The following is a 27,823-nucleotide window of genomic DNA, read 5'->3' as shown; positions in this document are numbered from 1 at the left end:
TTGGGGCACTAGTTAGCGTCGCGTCAATCGGTGGCATTAGACGATTTCTTCAAGCCCCTGAGAGATGCGCCTCTAAAATTAGGGAGATGCACGAGAGGGATGCTCAGACTGGATTAAAGCTACGAGGATATCAATGGCTAATGCCAGTAGAAGATAAGTGCTGTGTGATTTTCAATGCTTTCCGCAGAGGCTGTTGGTTGCTGACATTGTACTATGTATCGCGAAGTGATTTCGCAATTGTTCATCGTAGGTGTGAGGGACGGCATCATCATTTCGCCAATTCACGGTGCAGCACAACGGCCGTTGCTAACATCCATACAGCAGGGCAAAATACGCGTACTATCTCACATATACCAACTATCTTACTCCGTACATAGTACTATGTATCTTATTTTAAATTTCTCTCTAACGAGTATCTTACTGACTCCCGATATCGACATTAATGGAAACGCCTATTGCTGTCTCCACAGGGAGAATGGGAAATTGGATAAGACATCTACGACGTATAAAAATGTATCAGGCGTGTGGAAGTTTTGTCGAGTGCATATATAATAGCAAGTAAAAAACCGTGACCTACGAAAAGGCTTGTCTACGCATTAGCAATACGATACGGGTAAGCATGGCCACGTTCCAATTCGTATAAGGATCTCAGCAAGTAAAAAATCAGCAAGATACGAGCAAGACACCCCATATACTTCACAGGATTCGGAGGCAGGGATCCTGTTCCTACATACAATGTATGTTACAAACACTGAGGCGTACGTGAAATACATAGTAAGATACGAGCATGGAAAGCTACAGTACATATGGAGTACGGAGTACATAGCTACTTAATAGACACCATTTGCAGGGGTCAAATTACCATGCGTGGCCTGAGGGATGAAGAGCAAATGCGGTTAGAAACATGTGTATCGGCGGGATGACAGCGGCAACCCCTTTTGCTTGGCCCCTTTTGCTGGACCGCCTACATAGTATTTCAAGAATCTTACTACGACATAAGATACAATGTACTTAGTACTTCGTACGGAGTACCTGCGGCCACATACGAGCAAGTCTCACGTATTTAAACTCTTGAGGGTCGGAAGCCAGAAGAATAAAAGTCCGTCTTGCTCCCCTCTTTCGCCAAAATTATTTTTTACATAGTTTTTCTCATACCAAATCATCGTTTTCTAACGTATCTTCCCATATTAGGCACAAACTTGCATAATTCGCGCGCTGCATCGCCAGAACCAACCTTACTACTTACGGAACCATTGGCGATTTAGTGGGTACAAAGCATGATTGCTGGAAGCTAAGTGGATCGGTGCCGATTATTGGTAAAGTCACGTGCTTATTTTGCAAGTATTTTGTGTCCCTTATTTAGGTCAAGATAAGGTAAGATAAGAGACGACATGTAATACACCGTACGCCGTTCTCACATAAGATACTTTTAAGATGGCGCAGTCGTCGCCAACGAACTCCTCACTGTTATCCGGCGACCGTTGTATACGGAATACAGAGTATTACGGAGTAAGATACAACGTTTTGTAAGGCACAGTGCCAGACTCTTTACAAAATATCTTATTTCGCGGTGCTCCGTAAGATAAGATACATATATCATTGCAAATATGTTCTTATTCGTATTAAGAACGTATGCAAACAGCAAAACTGCGAAATTTGAGATTTGTAGGCAACGTTACCGACAGCATTAGCAGCAGTATAAAGCAGCACGTCGCCAGTCCAGCTAAGATGTATTCCCCGTATCACGAGTTCGATCTATACGGAATACGGCAAGGTTCTGGACATGGTGCCTCAAAGGCCAGCACCAAATGCTGCGTATGTGACTAAGCGGCCAGGTCGTTTTCTTCAGCAACCAGTACGAATATATTACGCCAGCTGTGGCTGAATTGATGGCTCCATCGTGGCTGTACTTGGTCTCCGATACGAGTTTCTTAATACGAGACACTTCTCCTTGCACTACTATGTACTCCGTAATGCGCGCGCAGAAGATCAGCTCTCTGAGTCCATACTACTATGTAAGATACGACGTATCTTAAGCAACACGCCTGATCCTTGTTCTAGTTATGAAGTGTCGTCCTTCGTATGGAGACCTCAACATCCCTTGTCCATTGGTTGCCACGCATGGTCCCGGCTCACTTCATCACATATGATGTAAGAGAACTCCGTCTGCTGCGTTGTTATCCGTACACGCCAGAAGTGGAACTGAGTGAAACGGACGGGGAGCGAAGACAACGTATCTTACTATGTACTCCGTAGACTTGAAACGGCACGGCCATGGAACCAGGGAAAGTGGGCTGGGAAGTCTACGGAGTATGTGTTCACTCGCACCTTCCCAATTGTCTCCAGTCCGGTGGTCCTTGCTGTATCGTAGACGTCGTCACAGGTCGAAAAACGCCGGGAGGGAGCCAACGGGCAAACACGCACTTGGACGTATTGACCGTGCGCCTCAGCTATGCCTTCCTTCTTTGGGCCCCTCTTTCCCAAGCAGGGGTCGTTCCTGCCCTACGACGTACTTCGTACGCGCGCTCCTGACGAGTCGCGGGCTGCGACTCAGCACATTCATGCCGATTCGCAAACCCGCCCCCCTTTAAAACGTACGTGTACCAGTAGAAAAATCTGGTGGCGGTGTTGCTCCGTAACGCTGTCGTCCGGGGTAAATAAGTATTAAGGTCACGGTCCTCGTCACTCTGACCGCTTGTCTTGCTTTCTTTCTATCCTCTTCCTTATAAAACCATACCGCCACTTTCTCACAAGCAAAGCACCAATTCACAACTCTTCGCATTTTAATGACCTTTGTCTTCACGAGCTAATTCATTCGCCCTCATAACCCAATTCAAAATGGACGCCCCCGCACCGCCGCCGCCTATGTCTGCTGACAACGGTGCCGTTGTCATGGAGCAGCCGGTATGTGCTTCTGTTTCTCTGTCAATTTACTCTAAGAAGTTGTGTCTAATCCTTTACTCTTTTATAGCCCATGCAGGCGCAGCCGGAGATGGAGCCCGCAGGTTCCATGCGCGGTGGTTTCTTTGAGGAGTGCGGCTGCTGTGGCTGCGAGGAGAGCTGCGGATGCTGCTAAATGCCGCACTACAACCAGCACGGTCGCCCAATGAATGAAGAATGAACATGGGCTAGGAAGACAATGATAGAATCCCACAGCACGATGGTGCCGGAGGAGGCGTCTGCATTTTTCGTCAGAGACATAGCCTCCCCAGTCGAATGAAATATTTCCCGTTACATTAAATTTTTTATCTCATTTTCTGCTTGGTTGATAGACAGTCATCGCAAAGCAAAAATCCGCCATTTTGCCATCAATGCGTCCTGAGAAGGTTCATCCTTCCCGCCCATCGAGCAAGTGAGGTTCAAAAGCTCGTATGGTACTTGTCTTGGCATCTGGGCGCTATGGCCTTTAGTGTGAACGGTCTGGCTGTTACTCCGTAATACAGGGTTTGCAACTTGCTTTTTACTTGGCTTTATTTTGCACCAAGAAGTGGATATACGTGACAACATGTACGGAGCACTACAAGCCCGATAGGGATGGACAATCTAGCAAATTGCATCATCACCGGCGAGGAATTTACTCCGTAGAGCGGGAACAGACGGCTTCGAGACACTTGTTGAAATTCACATGAGCAGCAGAGAGAGATTGTGCAGAATGCAAAACAGAACATGAACGAGACGTGAGATTACTGTAGCGACAGCGACTGCAAGAGGGAAGGATGGACCGGGCCAAAGCAGGCAACCACCCGCGATTGGCCCAGCCACAGTGAGAGTCAGTAGATACCCACATGTGCACCATCTAGTTGGCCGCCTGCAGGCAGTCCTTGACTACGACGTATAGCTTCGCGTACATAGTAAGATACGGAGTAGGAATCTGAAAATAAATAATGAGTCGACAGCATCGGCGCTCCGATCGACATTTTTCATTGGTGGCCAAGCTACCCCGGTCAACGCCCAGCCCAGCACGGCGCTTCCGCGACAGCCAATAATTACGGGGCATGCGCACAGCTCTGCGGCGCTTAATTCAATCGGCGGATCTGCGCAGTCGCCTTGCTTTGTATTGGTCCTTTCTAGGACTGCTTGGCGAAAATGCAGAACGTCCAGCATCAAGCTTTGCAGGAGCTCGTTCTAGGACACGCGTCTGCGAGAACTCATTCGCAAGAGTTGGGGTATTGTTATATTTAGTAATTACGTCCAGGGCAGATGAACGACAGCGGGGCCATCAGACAGACAGGCGAGAAGGCTCGACTGTTGGCCCTGATCTCCCGCCTTTCTGCTGCATCGTCTCCCTAGCACAACAGGCTCGAGTGGGCCCTGGGCATGCGGGAAGCCTTCTGGCTGGTCAGAAGAAATACTAAGCGGACGGCAGACGAGCGGGTGGTGACACGGGAGGCGGCCGGTCCATGAGTCTTAGACCAAGATAGCCAGGATGCTGTCTCGCCATAGTATTTCATAACGAGTGGCGGCCAGCTCCTGGGCCTCTTCTCTAACAAGATTATCTTCCCATCCTCTGTTTCTTTTTCGTTCCCGGGTTCTTTCTTCTTGTCCGCGCGTCTTCCCCCCCTCATTCATTGTTCTCGTTCTAGCAAATGGAACTTGAGACTGTCGGTCCTTTCTTTGTATCTTTCTTGAAGACTCATTGATGTTCTGTTCCATTTGTCAATTTTTCTTTGACCCTCTCGCTTCGACAATCACTCTCGTGGCCTAACTTAGTCCGTTGTTCAGTGACAACGGCGCACTTTGGACATTCGTTACTCGTTTGCCCACCTTCGACTGTTATTCATATGCTTGCCATTTTCGGAGCCTTGGGGAAAAGCAGCAGCATAACATACCTCCTACACAAAATTTGTTCCTATCTTTTCTGTGCACCTACAATTTTGAATCTATAATTATCCAATATTTGCCACGATAGCTTCTATCTGCTTGGCAGGCCAAGCGACGACCTATCTAAACTCTCATTCCGTCAATATCACAAACATGAACGACCAAACAAACCGACAAAACGACCCTTTCGAGACACCTTTCGATGGTCCTGACGATAAGCCGACCGAGCAAGAAGACTGGGAGCAGTGGGAGAGCGACTGCGATGAGGAAAAGCGTGTTGAGCACAATGACAACGGCGAAGACATTTCTCCATTGGCCTCATCAAAGGCTGTAACGTCGCCGAAAACCCAAGATCAAGTGCTGCCATCAATATCTTACTCGCGTCAATCCCACCCCCTTCAAGCCGGGCCGAGTACAACAACTGCTCCGTTCTTTACACAGGCGTCGACAAAAAACCCGGTCCAGAACCCACTGCGACTGATATCCCGTGCTCGCCAAAAGGATCAGAACAACAAGGAAGGTATCCGACTGGTCACAGACATGTCAAAGTTCCGCAAGCAGCAGCAGGCTGAGCAGAGACGACAGCCAGGAGTCGGTGGCAGGGTGGGGAAGTTTGTGGATGCCGCTGCCCTGAGGGCTTTGGAGGGCAAGCCGTCTGATACGTCTATTGGCAACTGGAACTGGCTGCGACGCATGACCAACGGCAATATTGCCATGTCCCCGCAGAAGCATCACGGAGGCAACAGCAAGAACAAGGCGGATAACACTCCAATCACCACCACTGCCCAGGGCTTATCTCCCAATGACGGGCCCATTGTCATTGGCATAAGTCTTCCTGAAGATGATCTCGCAGGAAAGACTCTCACACCACAAACAACGACGATGGAAACCCCTTTCGATGCTTCCCAGTATCTTGACAGGAGCGGTGCCATCCAACCTCGACAGGGAGGTACCACTCAGCAGCATCGACTGCAGCCAGGGCAGGCTCCTACCCAGGGACAAGTACCATCGAGGGCCCCGCAACTGCAGTCGGTTTGGTCTCCCGACACTGAGGACGGTTCACCTCTCAGTTCTGGTAGTTCAGTGGCTCAGACAGCTTCGAGCATCTACTCGATGCCAAACCACAACATCGAGCAGGAAGGGCTGCCCCCCGTTCCGACAGTACCGCCAAGCTACCACGGAACAAGCATGGAAGAGCCAAGGCTGCCGTTTTTAGCCAACAAGAGCAGCCACACGACGACCAGAGCCAGCATCATTCTCCGCGATGAGATCGATGACGATGACGACTATGGCACGCCGATCACCTTGTTTGAAGAAGACGGCAGCCCACGGTCGTACCGGCGACTATCCCACGTCAGAAGTTATGTGCGCTCTATGGCCGCCACCGTGGGCACGACGCACTCGGGCTGGTGGGATCATGTGCGAACGCCTTTTGCGGAACATCCGGCTAGTCCGTTCTCTGGCAAGACAGCATCTCCCACGACACCGGCGTCCACACCAGCAACAGAGCCCGTGCCTGCAGTGCCTGTGGTGGCCGAAGAGTTTACCGTGCCGGTTCTGCCAGCCATTACGATGACACCTGCTGTTTCAGCTGCGTCTGACGAATGGTGGAGGCATAACGATGGTGAACAGCCGTCGCCTGCTGCTGTGGAGATGGCCACAGGGCGAAATAAAACAGGTCTGGGCATCTCAACGGCCTTGGCCAATGCCGGTCGTGTACAAGTCAGCAACGATCGCTCGCCGACGGTGGTGTCGTCTTCCCGCTTCTTGGCGCCGATCCAGCCTGCTGGCGAAACAAGCGAGAAGACAGTGGAGGTGCAAGTGCAGGGTCGAGAGCGCAGCACTGACACTCCGTCCGATGCGCCACCACCATACGAGACGCCATCTAGACCGGAGATGGCCGTGCGATACCGGGCGGTGCTTCCGCCGGGCCATTTGGCGCGAGCTGACTTCCCCCTTTCTCCAGGGCCGATTTCCCCGGGCCTGCTCCAGGCTATGACATCTCAGGGAGCGATTCACATGGCGGAAGTACCGCTGACGCCTCCGGGAATTCGAAGCGCGGCGGCGGCGAGTGGAACACCCCTACCCAACCAACCCCGGGGCGCGTTTCTCTTTCGCGGGGCAGCACCGTCACCAGCTGCGGCCAAGGTCGAGCGGACGCGCCAGCGGCATGAAAAAGAGGACGTGGCCGTGCAGCAGGCAGGGTCGTTCTGGCGTGGGCGCGGGTGCCTGCCGCAGAACGGCTGCTTTGGACGACGCCGAGGCCGTGAAGCCCGCAAGCGACGCCGTGCGATCCTCGGGGTGGCGGGCGGAGTGATCTCGGCGATCACGTTGGCAGTGGTGCTGGCAGTAGTGCTGGCACGGCGGCACACAGCAGTCTCGACAGCTTATTCGTTCTGGCTGAACACGACGGACTTCCCGCCAATTCCCACAGGCGTCACCACGGTGGTCGGGGCCGAGAACACGATTACTGCGGACGGCTGCGTCAGTCCGTCGACCATGTGGAGCTGTTCGCTGCCCAAAGAGCAGCAGAATGCCAACCTGCCGTTCTCGGCGGACGCGCTGATGTTTGTGCTGGACATACAATTCGACAACAGCTCGCAGAAGCTATGGAACGTAGCAGACGGAGCGGTACCGGTGCCGACGACAACGACGGCGCTATCCGGCACGACGACGAGCTTCACGGCCAAAACTACAGGCACGGCGGCTGCAACGACTATGGCCACGTCAACGAGCCAGAGGTTCGACGCCGGTTTCACGCCGCAGCCGTCGCCGCCAGCATTCGAGGAAATGTGGTTCCTGGGCAACACGACGGACGACATTGTGGCAGACCGCAAGGCAGGCGAACCAACGCCGTTCTACATCAGCTTTTTGGCGTCGGTCAACAGCAGCACGGCAGGGCCGAACGAGGTGGTGAGACGGCGCAATAGAATGCGGGAGAGGGCGACCGGCAGCAGCAGCTCATTCCATTTTCCGGCGGCGGCCACGAATGCCGACGGCACCGGTGCGGCAGCGGTTCTACGACCATTTCCGAAGCAGCAGCCAGTGCGGCTGTACGACCGCGGACTGCCGACAGAGCACTACGGCTTCTACAGCTACTTTGACAAGACGATCTACGTCAAGTCGACGGCACCAGATGGCAGCGATGCGGACGACAAGGCTGGCGGGTCGTTGGAGACGGAGGCAGCATACATGGTCACCTTTCTACAGACACGGTTTCTGGTGGAGATCTGGACGCGGATGGGCAACAGCACGCGGATGCTGGGTGACAGCACGGTCCGGACGGCGAACACGACGCAGCCCGGCACGTTTCCCTATCCCATCACGATCACAGAAGACCTGCACGGCGGCGACTTTAACAGCAAGGGTGCGTTTGCACGAGCAGTGGACAGCGAGCAGCACATCCTGGCAGCCAATACCAGTCTCATTGTGGCGAACTTGCAGTTTGGCGGAACGCTGATCAACCACAGCGACAACCTCAGTTTTGGCGGCTCGGACGGCGGCTCAGGCGGATGCAAGTGTGCATGGGCGAATTTTCTCGGAGAAAACGGCAACACGTCAACGTGAGGGTGCATACGTGGGCGTTTCTGGGCTTGGGCTATGGGTATGATTGGTTTACTGCTACATACACATATATGTATAAACTGCAAAAGACAGATGTATAATACGATGTACGGGGCTGCGAGTACTTACACGGAAGTCACGTGCTCTCGCGAGTGTGAAAAGTTGTGTTCTTCGACGGCGGACTTTTGGCTTTGCTCCACGAGCGAACGCACCATCTAGGCACGGCATACGCGGTTTTTGTGCATACATTTGTCCCAAAAGGCCGGTGAAGTGAGATGGGAGGGTTTGAGTGTGCATTCCATCTAGTTTGCAAGGTCCGGATGCTCTGAAAGCTCTGGATGTGCGGGTCTGCCTTGTCTCGATGAGAGCTGTGAGCATATGGACGCGACAGCGGCGGCGACCGGGAGGGCTGCAGAGGCTGTCAGGGATGGCACAGGGAGCCGAGGCACGAGAGCGGTGGCCGGACAGCCTGGTGACGCTGGCGATCGAGACGTCCTGCGACGACACCTGTGTGGCCGTCTTGGAGAAGGAGCGAGAGCAGAAGACGGGCGAGGAAAAAACGAGAAGAAGGCGAGCCCGACTGCTGTTTGAGGAGCGGATCACGGCGGACAACCGGGCATTTGGGGGAATCCACCCGCTGACAGCGACGGAATCACACATGGCCGCATTGGGGCCATTGATACAGCAGGCGAAAGCACATCTGCCGGCGAACCGATCAGGCCAGCAACGTCCAGACTTTGTGTCGGTGACGCGAGGTCCCGGAATGGCGTCCTCGCTGGCGACGGGGCTATCTGTAGCCAAGGGTCTGGCCGTGGCCTGGGACGTGCCGCTGATGGGCGTGCATCACATGCAGGCGCACGCCTTGACGCCACGGCTGGTGTCGGCGATCGACGACAAGGAAGCGCCCTTTGCGTCCTTTCCGTACCTCTCGCTCCTCGTCTCGGGCGGCCACACGCTGTTGCTGCACTCGCGCGGCCTCGCCGACCACCGCATCCTCGCGGCCGCAGCCAACATCGCCATCGGCGACCTGCTCGACAAGAGCGCCCGGGCCATCTTGCCGCGTGGCTACATTGCCGCGGCCGAGACGGCAGCCGGACGCAGCCTGCCGTACGGAGAGCTGCTGGAGGGATTTGCGGGCCAGAGCGAAAGCAAAAGCGAAAGCGAAACCGCCCAGACCAGATACAGCTATCCGGCGACTCGCCGTGACGAGATGGCCCCCTTTGAGTCGGGTCGCGGATGGCGGCTGGAGGCACCGCTGGCTAATGGCATCCTCCGACGGGCGCTACGCTTCGACTTCTCCGGCCTGAACGGCGCCGTCATCCGGCTGGCAAAGGGCGATGGCCGCGGCGGAGAAGACGAACCGCCCAAAGAGCCGTCTGGGGCCGGCATTCCCGATGAAGACCGCCCAGTGCTGGCCCGCGGAACCATGCAGCTGGCGTTTGAGCACCTGGCCAGCCGGCTGGTGCTGGCGCTAGAGAGCGGTGCTGTCGAGGGAGTGGCTGCAACTGCGAACAGGCGCAGAGCCAAAGTGGAAGCTGAAGCTGAGGCTGCAGCCAAGACAGACCAAGGAGACCCTCCGAGCCCCCCTTCCTGTCTCGTCGTCGCTGGCGGTGTCGCCAGCAACCGCTTCCTGCGCCAGATCCTCCGCTCTGCACTGGACGTGCGTGGCTTCGGCTACCTGCCGCTCGTGGCACCACCGCCGGCTCTCTGCACCGACAACGCGGCCATGATCGCCTGGGCCGGCATGGAGCTGTTCGAGGCCGGCTGGCGCACCGATCTGCGCGTGCTGCCACGACGACGCTGGGCCATGGACTCCACTGCTGACGATGGGGGCATCCTCGGCATGGATGGCTGGCTGCGAGAGGACTGAGCTTGGGAGGATTGAAGCTCTACATAAAGCTTTACAGTATATCACGTGACCACGGGTTTATCGACAATGCTCGATAATCTGTATGTTATACCATTTCATGTAGTCCATCTGTCTCGTCCTCATTCTTCCCTTGTCTTCCCTGACGCTCCTAGTCCAGTGCACTGGTCACGTTGGAGAACTCGCCCTTCTCCAACTTCGTCTTCCAGAAGATGGGGTTCGTGTCGCTAAAGCCGTGCTTGACCCAGCCGTCCTCCTTGACGTGGTAAAGGTTGATGAAGCCGCCGGAAAAGGCGTCTCGGTGCGTAGCCGCCAGGATACTGCGTCGGCCCAGCTCCAGCGCGTCGTCGGCCGCCAGGTCGTAGCTGTACTCGGCGTCCAGCACGCCGTACGCAAACGTCTGGCCCGACCCGACGCAGAAGAGGTTGCCCGCCAACCGGGTGCCGTCCGAGTCGATGTAGTACAGCGCCGGGCCCTCCTCGGGCGTCACGCCAGCACACATCGTGCCCATCGACAGCCCCATGCCCTTGTAGCTGTACACCAGGTTGGCCAGGATCTTGGATGCTGCCGCCACTGAGATCCGCCGTTTGTGCCGCAGCTCGTGCAGCCGGCACTCGCGTCCCAGCCACGCCAGCCAGTACTGGCAGTCCGCTGCACCGCCAGCCATCGTCCCCAGCAGACAGCTGTTGATCTCAATCACCTTCTTGACCGTCTGCGATGCGATCCAGTTGCCCGCCGTCGCCCGCGAGTCCGTCGCCACAATGATGCCGCCCTGGAACCGGAACGCCAGCGTCGTCGTGCCGTGCGCAATCTTGATCGGGCACGTCGGGTTGGACCGGTCGTCCGTAGCCGCACGCAACCAGGCCGACGGCTGCAACGTCAGCAACGTCGAGACAAAGGCACAAATGCATCCACTTCACTTCACCAACAGTTGAAACCCACCTGTGCTACCGGAGGCATGGCAAACTTGAACGACAGACCCGGCATCGTGTCATTGTAGTCCATCTCGTCCACATCTTCCACATCCTCGCATTGCCGGAATGCCGGACGGCTATACCGAGTAACAAGAGCGTCCATCGTGGGGCGGTAAAGTGTGTGAGATCGAGTGTCAGCAAGGAGACAGAATGCTGTTTTTTTGCAGCAGCTGAAATGGGAGTGAGAGATTCAGGTCTAACACCGGAACGTAATAGACAAGGCTGCCCCGGATTCGCGGCTGCTGGGCGATGGGGCGAAGTGGTAATGGTTGGAAGACTGACGAAGCTCAAGGCAGCTTTCTTGCGACGCGTGCAACAGCTGTTTGCTGCAGCCACTCACAACGTGGCTGCCTTATCGCCGAATTTGGCTGTGGCTGTGCTTGTGCCTCAGGCAGGTACTAGCAACAGCGTATGAACTACTCCGTACTTGTAATATTTTTGTCCTAACAGATATCTCGGCAGTGTCCATCCGCCTCGAGACTTCGCAGCTCTGTATCTTCTTCCTGCCTTTGGGTCCGAGCATGCAACACCAGTGCTTGTAGCTGTGCGCGCAGCCTCACCCATAGCACAACGCCCAAATATGTCAGCAACAAGACTGTCGTGGCAACAGCCAAAATTGTCGCTCCGTGGTGGCCAGAGACCGAGTGGTCGATGCGCGCAACCGACCACGGATAGCACTGCGACTTGACGATGATGTAGGTGCCAATGCCGGTGTAGAGTAGCGGCACCAGGACGCGTGAGTACTTCCGGGCCAGGCGCAGGACATGCTGCTGCCGCATGGCCAAAAAGGCAGCCGCACACCACAGCCCGAGCATGAGGTAGTACATGGCCGCGTACACGACAATCTCGGCCCCCCTGGCCTGCGAAAACAGCGGGATGTATGTCCCCACGTTGTCCCCGCCGTTCATCATGGTCACGGCCGCCACCTTGAGCACGCTTCTGACGCCGGCTGTCCTAGACGTCTTTCCTTGTCGCACGTTCGGCTGTTCTCGCGGCTCTTCCTCGTCGGCATTCCCGCCTGCCGGGGCAATAGCGCCAGCCAACTTCCAGATGCCCAGCAGCAATGGGACCAGGCCGAGAAAGCCGATCGGCTCGGCTGGCACGACGAGCGACACGCCAAAGCCAGCCAGGCTGACGATGATGATGCCGGTGAAGCCAAAGTACTGGCCCAGCGTGATCTTGAGCGGTGTCAGGCCGCTGCGGCCGGCTGTCGCCTCGGCGAAAAAGGTCGCTAGCACAAACAAGTCGTCAACGTTGGTGACTGCAAATGAGCCGCAGGCTGTCGCGACAGCCTTGTCGAACCGCATCGTCTGTGCAGTGGGGCCGCCTGTCTTGACCCATTGCCAGCCATCTCGGAAAACAGTCTACATATTACTCCGTACACACGGTGGATTACAAAGGCAATGGCGAGTGTTCTCTCATCCAACGGGCAACCACGACTCACCATCGGCCATGCCTTCCAAGAGTGGAGATCAGCTTGACGGCATTTCGCCCAGAACCCACACCAATTTATACTATCTTGCTACTCCGTAAGATACAGCAAGCTTGTTGCGATCGCCCCTCCGCCCCAGAAGGCGGTGAAAGCCATTGCCAAAATAGGGGGCATCAAAGCTGCCCTAAGGGGAAAAAGGGCGTACCTGAAGCGGAGGAAAACAGGGAAGGTAGCGCGAATTGCGTGTTTTCTCGCCATGTCGCTGTACTCCGTCGAAGCACGAATTGCATGCCACACAATACAGTGTTTCGCCGTGCTCGTACTCCGTATTGCCTGTCCTGGCCAACCTGCTGATCGCGTAAAGCGGTCGTCTTACAGCGTGTCGCGATTCACGTGATCCCAGCGGCACTGCTCTTTAACTTACCGTGTCCTGATCCACTGCCACTGACTGCTAAATTATAGCACTGGAAATCCCAAGTTCCCTACTGGCAGGCTAAACCCCTTCCGATAGTGCCTGCCAGACATTATGCCAATTCAAATTGTCAACTCTCAATCTCTTCGTCGTTTCTCTCCCTCTTCCGCCGCAACCCTTTTTTCCTTCCCCCTCTCTTCTGCTACTCTCCCCTCCTCTAGGCATCACGGCGACGTCTGTCCGGATCACCACGCGAACCTATTGACGCCGTGCTCACGATAGCCCAGCCGTTACGCTTATTTTTTACTTCATCCCCTGGGAGGTGTCTTCTCGCTATCTTTTACTCCCTCCCCTTTTTCTTGCCATTCGTTCCTTTCTCTTCTCTCCCTCTACATATATCCAGTTAGACAAGCCTCTCTGTTGTCCCTGCACGTCCAATCCACCGTTTTTTCGCGGAGGACATGCCTATGACACGGTAGCCTGTGGAAGGATATCGCCAACGAACACGAACACGAACACGAACACGACCTCACATCCAGCCTTCAAACGAACGCCTCGGTCACCACATCCTCCCCCCTTCCGCCTTCCCAATCTCTACCACGACACACAGACAGCCATGGCGCGAGCACTGGGCCCGGTTCGTCTAAAGAAGACGAACCCCATAACACTGCTGATTGGCGGCGTGCTCTGCATCGTCATCATCTACTTCCTGGTGGCATCGGGCGGCGCTTCGACCGTGTCGGCGGCACGAAACGCCAATGCGGCGTCCCACCCGCTATCTCCGCCGACGTCTCCCTTCCGCAAGACGCCCAACCATGCTAACGGCAAGCCGGCACCGCCGCCACCAGTGACGCGGTACATTATGAACAACATCACGGCCACGGCCCATCCGGTCGAGAACGGCGAGCACGTGCTGGTGCTCTCGCCCATGGTCCGCTTCTATCCGGACTACTGGCAGAACCTGCTGCGACTGACGTACCCGCACGAGCTCATGACGCTGGCCTTTATCCTGCCTAAGAACAAGGAGGGCAACGCGGCGACGGCAGCCCTGCAGGAGCAGATCACCAAGACGCAGAAGTTTGGCAACGACAAGGAGCGCTTCAAGAGCATCATCATTCTGCGCCAGGACTTTGAGCCGCCGCTAGCGTCGCAGGACGAGGGCGAGCGCCACAAGCTGGAGAACCAGAAGCAGCGCCGCGCCTCCATGGCCAAGGCCCGCAACTCGCTGCTCTTCACCACGCTCGGTCCGTCGACGTCGTGGGTGCTCTGGCTAGACTCGGACATTGTCGAGACGCCGCCGACGCTGATCCAGGACCTGGCCCAGCACGATAAGGCCATCGTCGCGCCCAATTGCTTCCAGCGCTTCATCAATCCCGACACCAACAAGCTGGACGAGCGGCCGTACGACTACAACAACTGGCAGGACAGCGCAACTGCCCAGGAGATGGCACAGAAAATGGGTCCCGACGACGTCCTCTTTGAGGGCTATGCCGAAATGGCCACGTACCGCTCGCTGATGGCCTTTATGGGCACCGCTGGCGACAGCATGCACCAAGAGGTCTCGCTCGACGGCGTGGGCGGCTCGGCGCTGCTGGTCAAGGCCGAAGTGCACCGCGACGGCGCCATGTTCCCACCCTTTCCCTTCTACCACTTGATTGAGACTGAGGGCTTTGCTCGGATGGCCAGGCGTCTGGGCTGGGCTGCGACCGGTCTTCCAAACTACCGGGGAAGCTTGCACGCGCAGAATCCATCCTCTGACCACTGAACCAGCTGACTAATCCGGATTAGGTATACCACTACAACGAATGAGCCTCGACGACGAAACGACCAGCACAGACAAGGCATCGTTGGGTTGGAAGGAACGGAAACAAGGAAGCGCCCGGTGATCTAATTAGACAGCCGTTACAGGCTCCATTGCATCTGCCATTTGTCCTTTTTTCTTTCGCCTGGGTTCGGCAGGGGTAGGCGTCTTCTGTATATTACAACATTCTTCTCGACACTTTCTCTTTTCACATCTCCCCCGTTCATTGTCACCCCCTTGATTCACGTCGCCTTTCATTTGCGTGCCTTTACTAGAGCAACCTTCCCGGGCGGTGTCCTTTTTATCAGGTATATATCAAGGGCCGGACGGGGAGGAGAAGGAGGAAGGGAATATCCAAACAAGCTTTGATTACTGTCTATGCGGCGTCTAGCAGTCGCTTTTGATGCTAGGAACAAGTGAAGAGGAAAGAGAAATGGGGGAAATGGAAAAAGAAAAAGAAAAAAGAAAGGGGGAAAAAGGAGAGCATTATCGTACACTGATATACACCTTTGCGCGTCGCCTGTCATGTATCCTCATGATCGATGTTCCGTAACCCGACAGCCCTATCCGTATGCGACGACCCACGACGCAGGGCCCAGGACCCAGGACCCAGGACCCACGTTTCTGCATCGGGCGCCCCGATCGGCGCCGTATTGGTTGAGTCTCTCTGTTCGCTGTTGGGATGCGCCCTCGTACCGCTGTTCGACGCACCAGAGCCGGACGAGCCGGGCGGCCGCGTCGGTGTCGCCGGCACGCAGCAGTGCGGCCAAGTCGATGTTGAGCGGGCTGTCGGCGCCAGGCGCGCCCAGCAGGAGGCGAACGGCGCGCACGCAGGCAGCGACGCCCATGGCCGGTGTCCAGGCCGATGCCTGCAGCAGATCGAGGCAGACCGCGCCCGTGGTCGGATGCACGTTAGCGTGGAGGATGGGTGTCATAAACCGGACAGCCGGTGGCTGCAGCGGATACGTGGCCGGGACGTCGATCTGGAGAAGCCAGCGGCCGTCTGACCGGTCAGCCAGGCATCAAACAGCCGAAAAGGAACCAAGACTCACCATCGTAACCCCCTCCAACACCCTTGCCGTTCACCACGGCCTCCCAGCGGAACAGGTCGTCGCCTTCGCCAGCCGGCCCCAGACGCTCGATGCCGCGGTTCGGACTGTTGTCGTCGTCCGGGGAGTCGGCCAGCTGCTCCTTGCGCCACCCGTCAAGCTCGCGCAGGAGCCGTCGGGAGGCGCTGCGCGTGTTGGCCATGGCAAGGAGGGATCGAGTAGATGCGGATTGCGAATTGCGAATTGCGAATTGCGAATTGCGAATTGCGAAATGCGAAATGCGAAATGCGAAATGCGAAATGCGCGTGGCAATGATGCGATGATGCGTGACGACAGACAACGGACAATGGCTCAGATAGAACGCGCGCGAAGATCACTGCTGGTGTTGCCGATGGCGTCTCTGTACTCGTGTTGGTCCCAGCCTCGGTCGCTCAGTGTTTACGGTCGTGTTCGTTTGTTGTGCATTCGTTGCCACGTGAATTTGGCCGCGCTTTACGGCACTATTTAGCCTGTGGAGACTACCCCAACTACAGCTGTACGACGTACTCCGTAAGATACTCCATAATGCGCCGTATTTTAATGCGCTTCGTCTCCTTTAATAGACATGCAATGCCACTTTAATCACACGCTCGTTTCTTTTGCCTGTCTCGGTTCAAAAACTCTGTCAGGATTCCCTCTCGCCACTGCTCTTCTGCCCTGCCGAAACTCATATACAAATACAAAGGCCCGCCTCCTGCCTACTGCTCGCAACTTACAATCATAAGATAAAACAAGAGATAGAAGAGAATGGATAAATTGGCCAATACAAAATACATGAAAATGAAAAGGCTTTCGTGAAATCTTGCAGCCGCCTGCCTTGCCACGCACGGCACTTGTCTGCTTCCTGCTTATGTATGACTGCTGTGCACCGGCCGGCCTTCCCAGCTTGGCCTGTGTCCACGCATTCAACTCCGTCTGGCTTCCTCCCCCGATGCGACTCTCAGTTCTTTCGTTTTTTTTTTGTTCTTTTCATAACGCACCATGTGCTTCGTATGGTCATAAATAGCGCCAAAACCCAGATCGTCGGGAGACACACACACAATATACATATACGTATACTATATATATATTGCACGTGCTGCATCCTGCCTGCCGTCAGAACATGCTCAGGACTCCGCCTCGCCTTTCGATCGCCAGAATTGCATCATCCGACTTAGCCGCTTGCTGCGGCTGGATTTTGGCCTTTTCTTTTCTGCGTCCTCAGCAGTTTCAGGCATGCTGCTGCTGTCCAGCGGCACCTCCATCGACAGCTTGCTCCGCTCGCCATGGGACGTGTTGATGAGCCGGTGCAGACTCGCCAGACTCGACCGCCGCCGTCCAAAGGCCGTATATGTGAAGGACGCCGGCCGTTCCGCTTCCCGAGACGGTAGAAACGGTCGTGTCTGAGGTCCCTGCGCCGTGTGCAGAGATGGCGGAACTCCACTCTCCCGCGTTGTCGTCGAAGTGCTGCTCGCCAGAGACGGCGTCAGAGACGGGATGTCGAGCGACCGCCGGAGCTCGGGCCCAGGCGCACCCATCAAAAGCGACTGGAAGTTGTCCTCTGTGACAGACGACGGTGCCGTCGACACGCGGTTTGCCTCAAGCGACATCGGCGACCGTGGCGACGGGTGAGTCGAAGTTGTTGGCATCGAGAACGGGCTGACAGGAGCCAGCGACATAGGCGGAAGGTGGAGCGGGCTCACGATCATCACAACCACGGGCGCCAGGTCCTTGCCCTTCCTCACACGACCAATCGAGTGGACGGTCGAGTCCGACGCCGACTCCACCGTAACGTCGCATCCGCTGTCGGGAACATCAAAAGGGGGGCCACGTAACCCTTCCTCCATTTTCGCACCTTCATGAAGAGAGCTTGCTGAGTACTCAGACTTCAGGCCAGTGCTGAGCTGGGTCTTGTCGTCGTCACTCATCACGCTCAGCCCACTGCCACGCCTGCTCAGCGCAGCGGAGGATATGGCATCTTCGCTGGGCGCCGTCGACATATCCACCCCTTTGTCCGCAGCAGCACGGCCGTCAGTAGACGTCACGCGAATGTCGATGCTCGACGTTCGCTCGGTCACCCGTGTAGGACGCCACGGCGGAGTGCTTCCGCCTACCGAAGCGGAATAGACCACAGAGCCAGCATCAGAACTGTCGGCTGTCATAAGCATCTGGCGCCGCTTCCCTTTGCCCTCGTCGTCGTCGTCCTCTTCATCCTCTTCAAAGACGTCTGCCATTGCACCTGAGCTGCTAAATCTCGGGAGGCCGGCTCTATTGAATGGTGGCATCTCAGGAGCACTCTCCGCGCGTCTGTGGGAATAGTGCATGCCGGGTCCAGAGAAGCGGGTCATGCCAACGGCACTGTGCAGCTGCCGCTTCGTCATTCCGCCGGCTCTCTGTGCCGCCTCCCACTCGGCATTTTGTGGCAGAGGCGTATTAAAGGGACCAAGCGCCGCGTCGAGGTCGATCATGGCGAAAGAAGCATCGTCATCCGGCATGCTGTATGAAGGCGACGGAGGCAGTCGCCACGCCTCTGCTGTGCTGTCTGAATCGGTCGGTGAATAAGACGGAGTGACAAACACTGTCGGAGGTGCGAGGACTTCGGTAGTCTCATCGATTGTACCCCCCGAAAAAGTCTGCTCCTCAAAAGATTCCTCGTCATCGCTAAAGGCAGTCTGCGAGATCGGTGGAGGCGTTGGCGTTCTTCTAGTCTTTCGCCGCGCCTTCGACTTCCTTGTTAAGATTCCCCAGCTCTTTGCCTTCTTCTTCTTCTTGCTCGATTTCCGCGACACTGTTCTCACAGAGGCCGGTCTGGACGTAATCACAGCATCCCTGTCAAGGGATCGGCTTCGGGCCGTCGCAAGTGCCACAGGGCCAGTAAAAGACGCGTCTGCAGCATCTGCAATCGCAGACCCGTCTACGGCCTCCGCCGCTCCTGCCCGTGGTCGTGTTGGTGAGCTGTTGCCAATGGTGATGAAAGGATCCAGGCCGAAAAAGGACCATCGTTTGTTGGGCGTCTTGATAGGACTAGGGAGACGTGGCGCAACGCCTTTCGTGGCAGCATCTGCCGATAGCTCCGAATCTGTCGGAATAGACGAAAGCAGAGGAATTGAGTTGCGTCTTCGGGGCAATGAGCTGTCAGGATCGTCGGCCGTGATACTTTGAGAACGCTCCAGCACAGCACCAGCTGTACTGGGCCGAGACTCCGGCACAGTTCCACTTGAAGTGCTTCGGACTATAGGTGTGAGGCCTGCCGAATTCAGTGATATAACCGACGAGATGCTCTCAGAGACGGAGTGGCCAGAGGTGCCACTACTTCCAGCCATGGGCCGTGCGGTGATTGTGCTGGCTGTGTCATTGGAGACAAGGGACAGAGGCCGAGGGATGAACTCAAGAGTGTCGGAAAATCCAACCCTAGCACGATTAGAGGCTCTGAAGTCGGCAGATTGTTGATCGGGCTCATCCGGGAAAACAAATGTGGGTGTCAAGGAGGCCGGTGGTACATCGTTGGGTTTCACGACTTCGACGGGGGGCAAAGGACCCGGTTTGAGCTTGTCGTCGGATTTTGTTGCCATCGGAAAGGCGAAGGCCTTCAGCCCGGGGCCGAACTCCAACGGACTGGATGGGGCGCTATTGCCACGGGTCTGGTGGGTTGGCGTTGTCGGAATCAGCATATCCGATAGGTCGTGGATCGAAATAGCTGCCGATCGTCTGTGGGCATGGCCACGCCGACCGGGTGGGGGGCCATTGGGGGGGGGGCCGCGAGAGCTGGGCACAGGTGCAAGGGACGGCGACGTGAGGCTGCTCTCAGACTTTGTCGGGCTAGTACTGATAAGAGCAAACGCATCTCCAGAACGAGCGTTGCCACCAACGAACTCACTTCCTCCCCGGCGATGGCCAGCTCCAGCCGGGCGGATAGGAAGAGCACCAAAGGGCTGAGGCGAGAGTGGAGGACTGAGAAATGAATGGTCAGGCGTGGGCGGGAAAACGGCGCCTGGATTGAAGGAAAAAAAGGGTAATGCAAGGGGCCTCGGTGACCGGTTGTCAAGGCTTCTAGCGCCTCCGGCCGCGAAGGTGCTCCCCTCGTGCAGGTCTGCAACCGACTTTGGCCGTCTTCCGGTTGCACGTGAATAAGACGAAGGGGCTGATGTCGACGGTTTGGCTGGAAACACGAAAGGCGGCATCGGTAACGGCGAATTCTGTTGTGTATGTCGAGAGATCTGGGAGGTAGACGAATAGATTGGGACGCACAGATTGTCGTTTGACTGCGGGGGGATCGTGACAGGCGGTGGGATATTACGCGGCGACGAGCGCTCTGCAAAGTCGTCTTCAGCGACCGCCATGTTGACGGGCGCTACCTCGGCAAGAGGTGAGCTATCATGGCTGAGAAAGGCCGCCATGTTTCGACCCCGGAGAGAGAGCAATGGACAGCCTAGTCGAGCCGCGGTGGCATTGAGACGGGAGTAAAGCAATGGAGAGGGACCCGGACCCGACGTCGGTTTGAAGGGCGGTTGGCACACGCAAAGGAACGTAGATCTATCAAATATCTAGACATCATCAGTAAGCAGGCCAACGCTAGGCAAGCGACGACGGCCGCCAGGGCGCTCTGTGCATTAAGCAGGTACAGGAAGACAATTGCGCCCAGTAGGTTTAAACCGTTAGAGGGGGGAGACATAAATGCATAAGCAGCACAACGTATTGGCTGACATACCTCTTGTTGCTCGTCACGATCTCGCAAACATAGTTCGGGGGGTTGACGTGCCGAGCGAAAGAAAGCAGGGCAGCAGTGCCGCAATTAGAACCTAAGGAATGAATTCGAAAAAGTATGTATGTTGTTTGAGACCCGGCAGACGCAAAACGGTTATAAAAATAGAATAAAAAGAAGCCGGAGACTGCACAGGACGTGTTGGATAAGGAGCGGACGGGCAAACCCAGCGAGGCGCAAAATCTGAGGATCCTGTGTTGCTGGAGTCGACCCAGAAGTCGTCGGCGCGAAGCCTAATAAGACGGAATGACGAGACGCAGAAGCAGAAGCAACGGCAGGCGAGGTGCGCGTGCTTCGCCAAAGATGCGAAAGACGACAAGTTCGTCGGTGAGAGGAATTTGGGGGGGGATCGAAATCGATGAAATGAGAGGAGCCCGGAATTGGGGTACGTAAATCTAAAAAGTCAAGCCGAAAAAGAAAGGAGAAACGCGGGCGAGCAGGCGAGCAGGCGAGCAGGCGAGCAGGTACGGAGCAGAGAGGACAAAGGAAGCGGGAAAGAGCGAGGACAGCGTGAGCAGCTGGCGCAATAGACGGTGGGGGGTGCCGCCAGCGCCGGAAGGTAATATTACTAGGCACGAGAACAAGGCAGGCGCTGCGTCTAGTGGGGTTTGGCGCTGTACGAAGCCAATATAGCGAGAAACAGTCTGGCGGGCTCGGTGTGCTGTACCGACTGGGCCAGTATTGAGCGGAAGGAATTCCGTTGGTGGCGGCAGACGTGTGGAGCCCCGAGGCAGGAGCAGGTCTCAGAAGGCAAGCCAGTAGGAAGAGAGCCAGCGCATGGAGGGCAGCGCACGGCGGACAGCGGAAGGACGGCGAGCAAGCCGCGGATTGGACAGTCAGCAGCAGCAGTAGCAGCAGTAGCAGCAGTAGCAGCAGCAGCAGCATGCAAGCAGAAAGGCAAGCAGAGAGAAGACAGGCCCCCACGGTCGGATCGATCGGCGCCAAAGGAAAAAAAAAGAAAACAAGAGCGACCAGAATACGAGCCAAGTGTAGGTGCGTTTTGGATGCTGCTTTTCGCGGCTTTGTCTCCTTCCCTCCTTCCCCTCGTCCATGGGCCCCTGCCGGTTGGGTGGGCACCGCAATGTGAGTGCAGCCACTGGGATGCGACGACCAGGGCAGACAAGTCTTGGTCGACAGCACTAAGGCAGTAGCGCAGTAGCGCAGGACGGGTCTGGGCACTTGTTACATAGTATCCGTATCCTACATATACGAGTACGTATGTAAGATACGAGCAGTACGGAGTATCTTACTACACATCATACACCGCCCGCTACACTCCCCTCCCTTACAGCAGACACCCGATACCACTGCCCACCCTGGTATTAATATCAATACCTGGTCCCCCCGGCCCTCGCTCTGACCAAGATGGGATCGGCTGAGCCGCCTGCCCACGACTACGACACTCGTATGTAGGATCATACTGAGGGGATGAACAGCGAGCAGGATGCATGTACGAGTAGACGATGCGTTGCCTTGGGTGCTATGGGAGAGGGCATCCAAATTTTCACCCGTTTGCTCCATACTACAATGCATCTTACGAGTCGGTTGCATACGACAAGCGCCCTCGAATTACCAGCAGCAGCCGAGCAGGCCGATTGAGCCGGAGATTGTGCTCAACAAGACTGCGAGGTGTCTGTAGGCAGCCTCCCTCTGAGATGAGATGACACCCTTCCACCCATCCACTCTGGCCTTCTTGCTGTCGCTGTCGTGCCCCGGAATCACAAGCTGCCTGCGAGGCACGCAAGACCGTTCTGTTAGACGCTGTGCTGCTTCTGACCAGAGCAAGATGCGATGGTCCCTCTCTCCCGTCGTTGGCTGCACATCCACAAACCCACAAGCCCGTGAACCGGCGAATCCACGCACCCGTGTCCACAAGCCCACGGACCCACTAGTTCACAGCCCACAAGCGAGTGACGTATCAAGCGACACCCCCGGCTGTTCAGGTACGATACTACGACGTACTCGTATGTACGATTCCGGCTGCTGCGGCCGTGACTGGTTGGATTCTTGTTCCTGAACAGACGCAGCGTTGCTGTCGCGATGAGATGCATGCATAGTACGGACTACTGTCATTGCACGCGCTCTTTTTCTTCTATTTTCCTTCTTTCACCCACCTCTGCCGTGTCTTCCTTGTCTGTCTTGTTTACTCCATCTTGCTAACTATTGGCAGGGGGATCCTAACGGTCTAGCTGGCTAGTTTCGGCTTGCTACAAAGTGTGTTGCTCCTCCCACTCGCACGAATTGTCCGCCATTTTGTAAACTTCGTATCTGACTATGTACAAGTTCAGACTGCGCGACTCCCACTTCGGCTGCCATCATGAGAAGTGAAATACGACGCCGTGGGGTAGGAATTGTAACCGTGTTTGGTGTTCCGAGCGTCCCAGCCTATTTCGGGATTAGGGAGGCAACGATCTGCTAGAGCTCCATCGTCATGAGAGCAAAATGGAGAAGGCGCGTTTGAAACAAAAGCCCTCAGGTGTGATTCATTGATGCGTGTGCTTCCCATCTGGCAAGCTTTGGTTGCAGCCACCCCTGCCAATGTCATGGAAACAGACGAAAGCCCAGAAACAGTTGGCCGCAAAGAGGCAAGACCGCTCCGTAATGGGCATCCGCTTCACGCGGTTCTATTTTAGAGCACGATTCGGCACTAGGGACCAAGGCAGCACAGGTACATACGACGTACGACGTACGTCCTACTCCGTAGTATGGTCTTTCTGCTCTGCGACTCCACCAGATAGTCCCTCACCCTGAAGTCTGCAGCCTGCGGCTTCTGTCTTTCAGCAGGCGGTGGACCAATGACTGTGGACAGATGGCCTTGCCCGGATCTTACGAGTCACCAGATTTGGACCACCAGGGGCCACTCAGCCTATGACGGGCGATTCACACCTTCTTTTTTCGCCAGCCCCCGGATGCTGTCGTCGTAATCCTGCGCTCTTTGTAAGATACGACTACACCCTAAGCCCCCTCACTAACCCGTTTTGAATGGGTAAGTCCGAAATCTTTAGTATCAGATAACGCATCCGGTGTGCATTGCGCCCTGCAACCTGCATGCAGTGTCTTGCCTTGCTGATGTCGTATCGTGCTGTCCAGAATTACCGGTATGCCCAAAACAGGACTCGCGCACTATCATGGCCAAAAAGAAGCAACAAAAAGAAATGAATCAATGTTTCCTCTTATAGAAGCTGCTATCATAGCAATAGCTATTATAACAATACTACAGCATGTGGGCAACTTTGCCAATAGGCAGTCTGTCGAATAAAAAACTACACCAGCATCTTGCATACTCCGGTACGTCGTAGTAATATAGCGGTACCGAAGTCATCTCCTCCCTGTCCGGCTAAACTGTGCTGCTCAATTTCCTCCATTTCGATACCCTTTTCCACCGTAACGTGCACCGTTCCAGTGGCTACACAGCCTCTCCGCCTAGGATCTGCGCTGCAATCTCCGTGGAATAGGCAGACACAATTCCACTTTTAGGCCACCGGTTGCCGCTTTTCTCTTGTCTTTGTTCTAATAATATTCATCGTCAAACTCTTTTTGCCTTACCGCCAGCGTTTCCAACTCTTCGCCGTGCCCGGTACACGCCACGCTTGAAAGGAGAATGAACTACGAAGTGGGCCGAGCCTAAAGCGAGGGCTAAGTCTTGCGCCCGGAACGGCGCACTCGACGTGGCTAACACGCGCTGCGCGACTCGTAGTAAGATACGATTACCGTAAGTGGAAAATTGCGTGAAATATGCGAATCAACGATTTAGTCAGCGCTTAATGGGATGTTGTGCGACGAGTCAGATCGGAGAAAATTAGCAGTCCAGAGCCAAGAGGACTGCTAGACACCGGATGACGACATGTGTGCTATTGCGTCTCGACCCAAGGAGTGTGATATAGAATACGTAAGTTAGTATGGCATTTGATCCAGCCATGTCCATTTGCGCATTGCTTCCGTCCAATTTCATATTTGACCGGTGCAAAATTTCGCGATTCACGGAGGATTATTAGCGTTTCTCCACAGTGGATTTGAGCGTGGCACCGGACACACACAATAGTGTCCGCCTGGGTTTGGCGGTGAGCTTTGGCAATTCATTCTGCCAGAGCGGTGGCCGCTAGCAGGCAGAATGAGAAAAAATTGGCGATGCAAAGGAACGGAGGGGAGGAAGCATGCTACAGGGCCCTTCTCTGTCGGCAACTATACCAACAGTATCCTGATTCGCACCACGGCATACTTCCCTTTCCGAAAAATATACGGGTGCAGTTATGTCGAGCGAAGAAGCAGTCAGCGCGGTCGCATCGGCGCCCAAATCTCTGGGCCTTCGCAGGAACGGTTCGTACAGCGCGGATATCCACGTCTGCCCCTCGTCTCTGCCTCTAACCTATGTCTGCAGGAAAGCAATGGCATGAGCCCAAGAAGGCGTTTCGGCCTGCGTCTGGCCTCACCTCGTTCGCTCAGCGATCCAAGGAGCGCATTGCCAGAGCAACGATGAAGGCAAAGGAGAAGGAGTTGAAGGACGAAAAGGAGGCAGAGAGACAGGTGAGGCAGCCTCTGAAGAGTATGCCGCGTATCGCTTGTGGCTAATCCGAGTCAGGTGCGCATAAAAGCCATTCGCGATAAGAAGGCCGCCAAGGAGGAGAAGGAGCGGTACGAGAAGCTGGCCGAGAAGATGCACAAGAAGCGGGTCGAGCGCCTGAAGCGCAAAGAGAAGCGCAACAAGCTTCTGCACACTTGAGAACGGCTACGGAGCGGCCAATGGCCATGTGGGCAGGTCCACGAGGCTGTGGCGCCAACGGTTGATGGCGACCTGAAAGCAGCCAGTGCCACCCAGCAGAAGTATGGCTATCAACAACCAGAAAGGGCAGTGCCAAAACGTGGCCCCTCCATGGTTACGCAACAAATGTAGCCGTCTGCGACACAGCATCACCCCCTCGCCTTCTGGGACGGCCATGCACAGAGAAGGAGGATTAGGGAGGATGATACCCACCCCCTTGCGGATGTGGGAGAGATGGAACCGAACTGGTGCCCGGTGTCTTGCAGCGAACCGTTCCCCAGCATACCGAGAACCCGACGGCCGTGTTTGAAGAGGACCCTTGTGCTTTTTGTATGCATAGTGCACTTGTGCTGAGCAGAGTCGGGCATATAGCTATTAGCGGGCATTGAAGCATAAAGAAGTGAAACAGATGCATTTCAGTGGCAAGGGAACTGATATGGGATGTGTGAAGGCGTGACGCGTCGTCTGTTTTAGAAGGAGCGAAGTGCGAAGTACGAAGTACGGAGTACTTGCTTTTGATATGGGTGGGGCCCCCCTCACCCATTTGTGCATGTGACATAATTCACAGTCGCCGCAGAATTGCAGCTCCAACTCCCTGCATCTATACACTATCACCTCCTTTGACGGCACAACTATATATGCCAATCCTCCATAAGTAACGAGGGGCCGGAATTATCTATCCAGTGCTGTTTCCGGGCTCCTTGGGCTGCAGAGCCTGGCTTGCCCATCATGCTAGAAAACAAGGCAGCCTCGACAGCTCTGTCGACGACGACAACAGCTTCGGACGGTTCCTCGCAGGCTGCAGTTCAGCGTCCACGACATCAGTTCACCCGGTCACTCTCGGAGCTTTCGTCGCCCGTGCTCCTGCATCGAAACCACGACAAACGCCATCGCCACGACAGCCAGGAGCACAGCGGCGAGGCCTTGTCGGCTTCGACCCCCTACAGTCCTCTACCGAGAAAGACGCCAACAGCGACTGCATCTGGCCTTCCGCGGAACAGCCGTGCATCTCTGGAGTTAGGCCGGCCCGACGGCAGCATTCCGCCGGCTGTGTCCTCCATGGAAAGCCCCAGCTCGAGCCGTCGGCCAAGCGTACGCATCAGTCGAGAGAAGCATCGCGAGGAAGCGCGCACGACAACTTCGGCTCATCAGCAGCCACACCACCACCATCACCACCGTCACCACGGCGGTCACCGCCATCGCAGCAGCGGTGGCGGAAGCAGCAGTAGCGGCACCCACCAGAACATCGCCGGTTTTGCCGCCCTGGCAGCTGCAGCCACAGCAGCGGCAGCCGGCTCGCCCACGCCGCTGCAGATCCCCACTCTGACCATTCCGCGCAGAGCGTCTGATAGCGGCGGCAGCATTGGCGGAAGCGGCACCAGCGGCACCATAGCAGAGACTGCCAGAGCACCGCTCCCGGGGACCTTTGTCCCTCCGCCCGACACCGATCCCGTTCTCGTGACCGCCATGCGCCGCCTCCAGCATGACCAAGACCGTGCTGCTGCCCGGCTGCTGCAGGCCACCCTGGCCGACCTTGACGGCCTGTCCACGTCGACGGGACAGCGACTCGACGCCGTCTACGGGTCGGTGCTGTCCCGCCTCAGCATCCTGCAGGGCACCGTGCAGGCGCTACGATCGCTAGCAATTTCGGCACGTACCACAAACATCCACTTCAGAGCCGAGGCCCGGTCCCTTGCAGACGAGGTTGAGCAGCAGCTTGCCCACTTTGAAGGCAGCGGTGGCGGCGCAGGAGAGGGCTCCGCCGGCAGTGCTGCTGCGGCCACCACCGGCACTACCCCGGCCACTTCTGGTCCTCTCCCCTCCGACCAGCAGCGCCGCCTGGAGCAGCTGCACGCCCGCGTGCTTGCCGGCCGTAAGGCCGTCGAGGTGCTTGGTGGCCGCGTCGATGTCATCCGGGAACGCGTCGAGCGCTGGGAACGCGCAGATCTGGCCTGGCAGGAACGCACACGAACACGACTCAAGGTGCTGTGGGCCATCGTGTCCGGCGTCGTGCTGGCGCTGGTCGTGCTTCTGGTTGTCATGGCACGGTCCAACAAAGCCAACCGGACGACACTGACCGTGCCAGACGACGTGGGCCGGCTCGTTGAAAATGCCTACTCTACCCTGGCGGCTACGACATCCAAACACGAACGACATCTTTCATTACTACACAACAGCTCAGACAGAGATGGTGCAGCTGCCGTCTCGAAAGCAGACTCTCTAGTCCGCTTGTTTGACGAGCTATAATCCAGGTGGCCGCCTTGGCTTTTATTCTTGGGGGGGGCTTGCTTTCTTGCCGTGATCGGCCCGTGTATCTTACCATCTGCATAAGCGAGCATGGGATTTTTTGTTCTGCATTCATTC

At 56.1% G+C, this 27,823-nt stretch overlaps 9 protein-coding genes across 9 annotated transcripts; 5 read left to right on the top strand and 4 right to left on the bottom strand.

Annotated features, from left to right (window-relative positions):
- Nucleotides 1-4,974: 4,974 nt before the first annotated feature.
- On the top strand, nucleotides 4,975-8,388 carry CMQ_5856 (uncharacterized protein; the record flags this gene model as incomplete). Its single annotated transcript, XM_014316502.1, has 1 exon — nucleotides 4,975-8,388. One exon carries the CDS (start codon nucleotides 4,975-4,977, stop codon nucleotides 8,386-8,388), a length of 3,414 nt encoding a protein of 1,137 aa, XP_014171977.1.
- A 424-nt stretch (nucleotides 8,389-8,812) lies between these two features.
- Nucleotides 8,813-10,255, top strand: CMQ_5918 (putative O-sialoglycoprotein endopeptidase; the record flags this gene model as incomplete). The annotated part of the gene is made up of 1 exon (XM_014316564.1): nucleotides 8,813-10,255. One exon carries the CDS (start codon nucleotides 8,813-8,815, stop codon nucleotides 10,253-10,255), a length of 1,443 nt encoding a protein of 480 aa, XP_014172039.1.
- Nucleotides 10,256-10,403: 148 nt separating this feature from the next.
- On the bottom strand, nucleotides 10,404-11,329 carry CMQ_5916 (proteasome component; the record flags this gene model as incomplete). The annotated part of the gene is made up of 2 exons (XM_014316562.1): nucleotides 10,404-11,123; nucleotides 11,195-11,329. 2 exons carry the CDS (start codon nucleotides 11,327-11,329, stop codon nucleotides 10,404-10,406), a joined length of 855 nt encoding a protein of 284 aa, XP_014172037.1.
- A 340-nt stretch (nucleotides 11,330-11,669) lies between these two features.
- Nucleotides 11,670-12,680, bottom strand: CMQ_5854 (cadmium resistance transporter; the record flags this gene model as incomplete). Its single annotated transcript, XM_014316500.1, has 2 exons — nucleotides 11,670-12,553; nucleotides 12,671-12,680. The coding sequence occupies 2 exons, from the start codon at nucleotides 12,678-12,680 to the stop codon at nucleotides 11,670-11,672; spliced, it is 894 nt and encodes a 297-aa protein (XP_014171975.1).
- A 1,006-nt stretch (nucleotides 12,681-13,686) lies between these two features.
- On the top strand, nucleotides 13,687-14,835 carry CMQ_5906 (alpha-mannosyltransferase; the record flags this gene model as incomplete). Its single annotated transcript, XM_014316552.1, has 1 exon — nucleotides 13,687-14,835. One exon carries the CDS (start codon nucleotides 13,687-13,689, stop codon nucleotides 14,833-14,835), a length of 1,149 nt encoding a protein of 382 aa, XP_014172027.1.
- Nucleotides 14,836-15,434: 599 nt separating this feature from the next.
- Nucleotides 15,435-16,122, bottom strand: CMQ_5923 (ubiquitin conjugating enzyme; the record flags this gene model as incomplete). The annotated part of the gene is made up of 2 exons (XM_014316569.1): nucleotides 15,435-15,874; nucleotides 15,924-16,122. The coding sequence occupies 2 exons, from the start codon at nucleotides 16,120-16,122 to the stop codon at nucleotides 15,435-15,437; spliced, it is 639 nt and encodes a 212-aa protein (XP_014172044.1).
- A 943-nt stretch (nucleotides 16,123-17,065) lies between these two features.
- Nucleotides 17,066-20,335, bottom strand: CMQ_5925 (uncharacterized protein; the record flags this gene model as incomplete). Its single annotated transcript, XM_014316571.1, has 2 exons — nucleotides 17,066-19,889; nucleotides 20,187-20,335. 2 exons carry the CDS (start codon nucleotides 20,333-20,335, stop codon nucleotides 17,066-17,068), a joined length of 2,973 nt encoding a protein of 990 aa, XP_014172046.1.
- Nucleotides 20,336-24,950: 4,615 nt separating this feature from the next.
- CMQ_5835 (rRNA-processing protein cgr1) lies at nucleotides 24,951-25,420 on the top strand (the record flags this gene model as incomplete). Its single annotated transcript, XM_014316481.1, has 3 exons — nucleotides 24,951-25,017; nucleotides 25,079-25,224; nucleotides 25,280-25,420. 3 exons carry the CDS (start codon nucleotides 24,951-24,953, stop codon nucleotides 25,418-25,420), a joined length of 354 nt encoding a protein of 117 aa, XP_014171956.1.
- Nucleotides 25,421-26,188: 768 nt separating this feature from the next.
- On the top strand, nucleotides 26,189-27,706 carry CMQ_5840 (uncharacterized protein; the record flags this gene model as incomplete). The annotated part of the gene is made up of 1 exon (XM_014316486.1): nucleotides 26,189-27,706. One exon carries the CDS (start codon nucleotides 26,189-26,191, stop codon nucleotides 27,704-27,706), a length of 1,518 nt encoding a protein of 505 aa, XP_014171961.1.
- Nucleotides 27,707-27,823: the final 117 nt, after the last annotated feature.

The sequence above is a fragment of the Grosmannia clavigera genome (genome assembly GCF_000143105.1).
Source record: "Grosmannia clavigera kw1407 unplaced genomic scaffold GCSC_146, whole genome shotgun sequence".
Classification (NCBI taxonomy): Eukaryota; Fungi; Ascomycota; class Sordariomycetes; order Ophiostomatales; family Ophiostomataceae; genus Leptographium; species Leptographium clavigerum.
This window is presented reverse-complemented; position numbering and strand designations above follow the sequence as displayed.